General features: G+C 41.2%; 1 protein-coding gene and 1 pseudogene across 1 annotated transcript; both read right to left on the reverse strand.

The window, feature by feature from the left end:
• Window positions 1-897: 897 nt before the first annotated feature.
• LOC148804085 (uncharacterized) lies at window positions 898-1809 on the reverse strand (annotated as a pseudogene).
• Window positions 1810-1821: 12 nt separating this feature from the next.
• Window positions 1822-3108, reverse strand: LOC148804086 (uncharacterized). Its single transcript, XM_088899413.1, has one exon. The coding sequence runs from the start codon at window positions 3106-3108 to the stop codon at window positions 1822-1824; it is 1287 nt and encodes a 428-aa protein (XP_088755539.1).
• Between the last annotated feature and the right edge of the window lie 6406 nt (window positions 3109-9514).

Consider the following 9514-nt stretch of genomic DNA (forward strand, 5'->3'; position numbering starts at 1 on the left):
TTGGAATGTGGCGGGAGCATTGTAGAGACCAAATGGCATGCGTCGATAAGCAAAGGTACCGAAGGGGCAGGTGAAGGTAGTTTTTTCTTGGTCCTCAGGTGCAACTAGAATTTGATGAAACCCTGAATAACCATCAAGACAACAATAATGAGATTTGCCAGCTAGTCTTTCAAGCATTTGATCGATAAAAGGGAGTGGGAAGTGGTCTTTTCGGGTTAATGAATTCAGCTTCCGGTAATCTATACACACCCGCCACCCATTTTGAATTCGGGTAGGCACTAACTCACCGTCTTGATTTTCGACCACCGTCATACCTGTTTTCTTCGGGACTACTTGTACCGGACTTACCCACTTACTGTCTGAAATGGGATAGATTATCCCGACATCTAGAAGTTTTAAAACTTCTTTCTTCACTACCTCCATCAGCAGTGGATTTAATCAGCGTTGGGCTCCGATTGTAGGTTTGGAGTCTTCTTCCAAGAGTATTTTGTGCATGCAAGTAGATGGGCTTATCCCCTTGATATCAGCTACAGTCCATCTGATTGCTTCCTTGCGTTCCTTAAGTGCTTGAATTAGTTTCCTTTCTTCCAGTGCATCGAGTTTGGAGGAAACTATCATAGGTAGTGTCTCCCCCTTGCCTAGGAACATGTACTTTAGGTGCTTTGGTAATGATTTCAGCTCCAACTGGGGTGCCTGCACAATAGATGGAATGAGCCTTGTGTGAGATAGGGGCAAAATAATGAAAGAAGAATTATGAGAAAATTCAAAAGAGTTCAGTTCAAAAGTCAAAATTTGCAGTTCTGAATTCAGCATAAACTTCTACTCTGCTCGTTGCAGTTGATCAGGCCCATTGTTAAGTGCAACTCTTAGTGTGTCTTCATCTTCTAGCTCAAAAGTCTACTGCACTAAAGAGTCAATAACATCTATAGAGAAAATAAAATGCGCATCATTAGGGTATCTCATGGCATCATAGATATTAAATTTAATGATCTCACCATCGAATTCCATGGTAAGTGTCCCCTTATGCACATTGATTTTTGTTCTGGACGTCTTAAGAAAGGGTCTTCCTAGCAAAATTGGGGTCGAGTTGGAAGAGTTATCTTCTTCCGTGTCGATCACATAAAAATCAGTAGGAAAGACCAAATTATTAACTCAGACTAGGACGTCCTCTAAGACTCCCTTCGGGTATGTAGTAGACCGATCAGCAAGTTGTAAGATCACGCCCATTTCTTTTAATGGTCCGAGATTCATGGTTGTATAAATATAATGGGGCATGACATTTATTGAAGCTCCTAGGTCTAGCATAGCTTTTTCGATCTGGACATTTCCTATCTTACAGGGAATGGTAAACATACCTGGATCCTTGCATTTAGGGGATAGTCTTTTCTAGAGAATGGCTGAAACATTTTCTCCTATATGGACCCTCTCATCGCCTTTCAGCCTTCTCTTAGTAGTGCACAACTCCTTGGGAAATTTGGCATAGCGGGGTACTTGCTTAATTGCATCAAGGAGGGGGATGTTTACCTCAACCTTGCGGAAGGTCTCAAGAATGTCTTTGTCTTGCTCCTCCTTCTTGGATTTTGCGAATCGGCTAGGGAAAGGTGGAGCGATGACTATGGATTGGGGTGGCTTTCCGCTTGAATCCGTTTGGGATGGTGTCTCCTTTCTGGTTGAATCTTTTGATGCTTCTTGATAGGGTTCATTCAGTTCCTTCCCGCTTCTCAACGTGATAGCGCTAGCATTTTGTTTCAGGTTGGTCGTGGTCTGAGAAGGTAGCCTCCCTGATGATTGGGATTCCATTCGACTCATAGCTATCGCTAGCTAGCTGACCTGATTCTCCAGGTTTCGGATACTTGTCCTTGTCTCCTGTTGAAATTGTTGAGTATTAGTTGCAAGGGCTTTCACAATTTCATCGAGAGACATACCTGAGTTGGGAGAGGCTGAATATGGTAGAGCCGGTGGCCTGGTTTGTTGCTGATGTTGGAAGCCAAAGGGCTTGGTTCCATAGTTCAGGTTGGGATGATCCCTCCATCCTGCATTGTAGGTGTTTGAGTAGGGATCGTATCTCTTTTGCGAGAATCCTCCAACAGCATTAGCTTGTTCGTAAGGTTCATCTTGAAGCGTAGGGCACATGTTAGTTGGATGTCCCAAAGTTGAGCAAATTCCGCAAGCCTTCACCGTTTGTGTATTACCTATGGCCATTTGACAGACAAGAGAGGTCAGGCTTGCAATTTTCTGTTCTAGGGAGGAGATGTTTACCTCGTTAGTATGAGTTGTTAGAGGGTTGAGCCTATAGCCGAACTGTTGAGAGTTGGCTGCCATGTTTGAGATCAATTCTCTTGCTTGTGTAGGCGTTTTGTTCACCAACACTCCTCCGCTTGCTGCATCGATCATACTCCTATCCATTGGTAGTAACCCTTCGTAAAAATATTGGATAAGGAGCTGGTCTGGAATTTGATGTTGTGGACAGCTGGCACACAGTTGCTTGAATCTTTCCCAGTATTCGTAGAGAGTTTCCCCATTGAATTGTCTTATGCCACATATCTCCTTTCTGATGTTAGTAGCTTGGGAGGCAGGGAAGAACTTCTCAAGGAATTGCCTTTTCATATCATTCCACGTGGTGATGGAACCGGAGGGTAGGTAGTACAGCCAATCCTTAGCCTTATCAGCTAGTGAGAAAGAAAAGGCGCGCAGTTTGATCTGTTCCTTGGTAACACCTTGAGGCTTCATGCTTGAGCATACTACGTGGAATTCTTTTAGGTGCTTGTGAGGGTCTTCGCCTGCAAGTCCACGAAAAGTAGGGAGTAAGTGTATATGACCTGATTTAAGTTCAAAGGGTATCGCTAGATCTGCATATTCGATGCAGAGAGGTTGTTGGTGCAGATCCGATGCAGCAAGCTCTCTAAGGGTTCTTTCTTCGTTGTTGGCCATGACTTCTTCTTCAGAATGGTTGGATGGCTCAACGATTTCTGCAGCCGACTTCTCTCTGGAAGTGGGGAGTGATGTTGATTGGTTGCGGCGTTGCTTGGCTTCTTTCCTCAAGCGGCGAACTGTGTTCTTGATCTCAGGGTCGTAGTGGAGTTCACCTACATGAGAAGAGTGAGGCATAAACCAAACAAAAGGAAATAAACCTACTTAGGATGCCAATCCCCGGCAACGGTGCCAAAATTTGGTGGGTGCCGAACCCAACCAAAGATAAATATTCTGGCTCTGAGTTAATAATTTGTAGATAGTGATGAGCAAGGTCATTCTCCACAGGGATTGGGTGGATTTATTTCCAAGTAGATGGATTAAGGGGGGTTGTAAAGCTAAGGAAAATAAGAAAATAACAGAAAATAACAGAAACCAAAGATTAAATCGATGGGAGATGGCTTCCAGTTGAAGGGACAAGTTCAGCTTTGATTCGTAACATTGTTCCTTGATGCAAAGATAGATTCATATGTTTATGAATAAATTGGTTATACCTGTTAACAAGCTCTAACTGCTAGCCTCTACTCTTATTATTTGACAACCAAAACAAGCTCTTTGATTGCTTCTCTTATTAATAGGCAGTCCTAAACAAGCTCTTAGGATTTAACCTATTAATAGCATTAAGAGGGGAGAGACCCAATTCTGGTAAGCAATCTCACAAGCTCGGACTGTTAAAACCAGATCATACATTTTCCTAACATAGATCGAAAACTTTTTTGCAATCAATTTATGTTAGTTGCCACCATGATCGAACCTACCAATCATATACGAAACTGGAGGTTCAATCGGCCATGGATTATTTCCATTGAATGAGCAAGGGGCCCTTCTTGCTTTATCAAAGAAAATAATCCTTACAGTTAATTCACAGAAAACATACGAATACCCATAAATAATGAACTGAAATAAAAATCAATTAGATCTCACAATGCGTACAGAATCAGGGCTTCCCTAACCTTTCAACCAGAAATAAAAACTTACAGACACTTCATGATGAAAACGCAGCTTCTAGATGAGAAAGGGGGGCGAACACTTGCTTCTTCATCCTTGGTTGCTGATTTCCCTCTCTGAAGACTGAAGCTCTCTTGGAGGAAATTGTTGCCTTGGGTGCTGGTCTGCCACCCCCTTTATATAGATTTGGGGAGAGGGCTACTCTCCAACTCCCTTAAGGAGATTATCTGCAAACTGGAAAGTCCTAGTCTAAATTGAACTTATCCTACCTAACTCTTATCCCTTATCTTTCTAGGATTACAACTTGAGAATTTAAATCTGATAAAACTCTTTTATTGAGATCACATTCAACTTCTATTCTAATTGGAATCTTGGATCTTGAATTCGAACTGGGCTTCTCTAACAATTCGGACTTGCTTCAAGACTCTTCTGCGAAATGGGCCTTGCTGCAAAATTGCTCCGACTTTGGGCCCGAATTAGTCTTCGATACAGATCGATTCTGTCAAAACCCAAAACATAAAAGTTGTGGGCCTTTTCCTTATCTTTCCAGTGCTTCTTGAAATATCCAAATCAGAGTCCGGAATTGAGAGTTATGCCCATATCACTGATCGGTGCCGAAACTGTGTAAAAACATCCGATTAGCCTTGTTTTCTTCCAATCGCCTATCTGCTTGCCCTGAATCGAAATACAAGAGTAATGAGTCCAATTAGGTACCAATTAAGTGAAAAATACTAAATATTGAGGGGTAAAGATATGACAAATTTTATTCTCATCATTATTAGATTGTTGACCAAATTAATAGTTTTATTGAATAAAGATATGGTTTGAGATTAACACAAAACGGTGTTAGACAGTGTATGCCCTTAGCTCCAATCAGCTTGATGTACATTATAACATTTATTATAAATGAATAAAGTACATATTTGATTCATGTTATAGTCGTATGTTTCTATGTAATACCCTTAAACTGGACACATAATGAGACTCGTGTTAGTTTAGAATGTTCACAGCCGATGGCTCGATCTGGGGAGATCTATCTTGATAAGGCTGATACTGATGTGCCACCAAGTTGGTTGGGGTGGCCTGTCTCAGCCGCCAGGGTGAAACCCGAGGTACATGCAATGTAGGTTTAACTTGAAACCCTGAACCTGACCAGAATTCCAATGTTGCCCTATACCTTGGTGATAAGTGGGCAAAACTGGAATGTTACACCTAACCCCTAGACTGGATTATGATACTAGACTAGGTGTCAGATTGGGCTATCTTTGATATGCCAATCAGTGAGATCCTTAGCGAGGGTCAAAACAAGGGTATGTTGGGACAGTCTGAGAATTCATTTGAGTGAGTGATCATAGTGACAGGATCAGCCACTTTGTCGGACAAAGGTAATGATCGGGGGTGCACTCTCTCTGATGGAAACTAAGACTGTCGACAACCGATTTCAATCATTGAATTTTTTTTTTTGCAAAATATATTTTATATACAGATATATATATTATGGTTTCAAAATGTTTGCAAAAGGTTTTAATTCCCGGGATCCATGTGAGTAGAGAGTGCAACACTGTTGCTTGCAGCCGAGGGAGAGGTCCTCTCTTGTCGGGTAGTGTTTGATCATTATGGGCTGAGAGGTTAAGTGTAAGACCATTGAGGATAATACCTGATGGGCTAATCTTGTATCTGCCCATAGTCCCTGGGTTTTTATAAGGTGGCTTGGCCTAGGGACCACTTAGTGTAAGTGTTGGGCCCATTAGGAGTCCATGTGATGGGCTTTAGGGGGTTCACTGTCTTTTCAGTGAATTCGGCCAGGCCTTGTAACAGAGGCTGGGCTGAACCCATGTCGCTGATGTGTAGATAGATGTTTGGGTCCCACACCATACAAAGAAGACCAACTGGGTAGCAGGTTGGAAGCATTATGAGCACTTAGACTTGTTGGGCCCAAAGCCCATTTCGAATTGGCCTAAGTTGATTAGTTAAATAAGGGGGCGGATCTGGGATTAAATCAGCAGATAGGATAGGGTCTTACCCTATCCACTCAGAGAGTCTAGATCTAAATCTGGAAACCTCCTAATGAAATTAGGAGAGAACTGATCTAATCTGCAGATAAGATAAGGGCTTATCCTTATCTCTTAAAGAGAACTCCTTATCCAAATACAGATTTGGATTAGGAAACTCATAAGGAGATTAGAAGTTCTCTTTAAGCCTATAAAAGGAGGAGAGGGGCGAACCTTTCAGCTCATCTCAGAAACACCCCAAATTCCAAAGATCAGATCTCAGTTTACACAGAGAGAAGACAACACCAGTGTGATTGCACCATCTTCTCCCTGCGTTCTCCTCCAGTTGCCACCATATTACTAGTTCGACCTCCATTGTAGGAGCGATCAAGAAGAGTCTTGATATCAGTCTTTGGAGAAAGGCTGATCAGAAGTCGTGCTCACTACCTCCATCGAATTCTTGCTGAAGAATTCGGTTGGTTGGACGGACCCTGCCGATTCTGCTCCAACATTCACTATGTCATCTTCAGTGGGAGCAGTCTTTGGAGTTTTTCTTTGGGTGTGAACACCTTCGTTGGGAGATACTGCATCTTCGTATCAGGTATATCCCTCTCCTACTGTTTTGGTTCAGATCTGGTTCGATTCTTGGTTCAAAATTGATCCTTGAAAAATGTAGTTTTTCTAAACAGAGAATGTGATTCCCACATGGGAAAGAGATAATTTTTTTGAAATCTCGTCCTACCTTCCTATAGGGTTCGGCTATCCATATGATGGATCTCTCATCCTTTCAAACAGAATTATAATAATTGGGTGATAATTTTAATGCATGGTCCGACCAACAGGTGGGTCTACGGTGAGTTAAAAACAGTGGTTAACAGCCTAACCAAAGGGTTATTTAATGTCAATCCCTTACCAGCAATAGGGACCCATTACTGCTCTATTCGAAGATTTGCAGGCCCTCGGAATCACAGTAAGAATTTCCTGAAGAGAAAGATTTTTGAAAATTAGCCCGAGAGCATTGGGTTTTAGTTCACCCAAACAATGGAACTCACCTCCCTTCTCCATCTAAATTTCCTTCAAAAACAAAGGGGAAACAAAGAATATCTCTTAGCTTTTCTTCATTAATCATAGGAAGACAAATAAAAATAAGGAACTCACATGCAGAACACTTCGAAGAAAGCCCTTTTACAAAACTAATAGAAAACCGATGGGAAAATGTCAAGAAACCATTACCCAAATGCAAGACCCAAGGCAAAAGTGAAAGATCTATCATCATCAGCAGCAACAGTATAGATCCGATATATGGATAAAGAGATTTTCATCTCAAAAGAACAGGAATCGCCCACGTATTCAAAATACAAAGGATAGACAAAAAAAAGAGAAAGAGATTCAAGCATACATGGTGCATGAAATAGAAGTGAAGAAGATTAAAAAATTACAGAAGATGATGGGTAAAAGAAACCAGGCCGCGGGAAGAAAAGACATATAAAAGAAATTTTAGAAAAGCGAAGGGGGAAAGAAACATGAAAACCCTTATTCTTCCCCTTCTTCTAGTTCCATGTCACAATTAATATGCTGTACAAGAAAAAGGAATTCACTTTTAATGAAATAGAACTTTTACATTCTCTCGCAATAGCAAGCTAGAGGCCCAAATCGCCTGATGGGTGTGTATGACTTTGAGGGGGAGGCAATTGAATCCACAGGCCACAGCGAGAAAAAGAGATAGATATCCAGAGTTCTATCAATCAAAATCTTCAGACAAGAAACTGAGCAAGAAACTAAAAGCCTAAACGTGAAAAGAAAGCAATAATAAACACCTATACTGATCAATCATAACCAGATGAAAGACCCCTGTGAAAAGAAAACAATAATAAACACCTAGAGCTGCAATGAACGGAAAACACAGGAAATCAGGAAGAAGAAAGAGGAGGAGAGAAAGGGGAAGGGGAAGAAGTGAGATCGGGAGAGAGAGAGTGAGGGAGGACTTCGGAAGTCTGCCACCGCTGCAACATCTACTGCGACTGCTGTTCGTGTATTGTGAGGTCGGGGAAGATGAATAATGTTTTTCTCTGAATATTTATTACAAAGGTAGTATGGGAATTAAAAAATATTATAACAGTGAATTTCAACGGAAGGCTAACGGAAGGGGGTCTTTGTAATTTACCCTAATAATAATAATAATAATAATAATGATTGTTATTTGCTACAAACAAATTAAGTTTATTATTAATCATATTATTACTTTTGTTAATATTCAATTTCTATCTTAAATATGATATAAAATTCAAGTAATTAATATGAAGAAAAATTTCTCACGTGCAACGCATTTGCTTAATTTCTCATGGCATCTACTCACTAGTCAAGGTTTCTACCAGGTAACTATCTTGGTCATAGCCAAAATGGATTGGTGGCCTGGACACCCGGGTAGATCTTCTAGGTTGGTCAATACCTGGAACCTGTGTGACCCCTCCCACTGACCCTGAGCTCTCCTCATAAAGAACTATTTCCTGACGATGTGAGTCCAGGATATAATCATTCTCCAAGAACTATGCATTTTGGCTACAAAACACTTTCTGCTCACTTGGGTCATAGAATAGGTAACCCACAAAGCCTTTTGGGTAGCATATGAATAGGCAACGACTGGTCTTGGATTCCAACTTGTCCGCACTCGTTCTTTTAACATGCGCTGGACTACACCAAATCTCAAGTGTCTAACACTTGGTTTCTTTCCGGTCCAAAGTTCATATGGAGTATTCAGAACTGATTTGGTTGGAACCCGATTCAGCACGTATATCGCAGTCTCTAATGCGTAACCCGAAAAAGATGTGGGTAACTCTAAGTGTATGAGAAGTGACCGGACCATATTCAATAAGGTCCTATTCCTCCTCTCTGAAACACCGTTAAGCTGTGGTGTAGCAGGAGGAGCCAACTGTGATACTATCCCGTTGACCTTAAAGTAGACCCTGAATTCGTCAAAGAGACATTCGCCTCCTCGATCTGATTGAAGGACCTTAATTTCTCTCCCTAACTGTTTCTCGAGCTCTTGTTTGAACTCTTTGAAGTTTTCAAAGTATTTGGACTTATGTCTCATTAGGTATACGTAACCATTCCGAGAATAGTCATCGATAAATGTAATGAAATACACGTGCTGGTTATGAGTCCTAACACTCAGGGGACCACATACATCACTATGTATAAGGTCAAGTGTGCTTGTACATCTTTCAGGCTTACTGTTAGATGGCTGTTTTGTCATCTTACCCTGAAGGCAAGGCTCACAAGTGGGAAGATCTTCTACAGTTAGAAAATCCAAAAGATCATCCTTTACCAGCCTTGTGATATGGTCAACACCGATATGGCCAAGTCGGTAATGCCATAGGCATGTGGGATTAACTGTATCACGGTTTCTTTTCTTGGGGATGTCAGCCGACGTAGTTTCGACTATGTTAGTTTCTAGAGAAGGATGTAGAACATAGAGACCGTTCTCCAGTTCCCCGTATGCGCTAAATCTGTTGTTTCTTTTAATAGTAATCGTATTATTAAAGAAGACAGAATAACCATTCACATACAGTTTTGAGACAGAAATCAATTTTCTTCTTAAATTCTAT

This window comes from Nelumbo nucifera, chromosome 1, assembly GCF_055504915.1.
Source record: "Nelumbo nucifera cultivar China Antique chromosome 1, China Antique-T2T, whole genome shotgun sequence".
NCBI classification, from domain to species: domain Eukaryota; kingdom Viridiplantae; phylum Streptophyta; class Magnoliopsida; order Proteales; family Nelumbonaceae; genus Nelumbo; species Nelumbo nucifera.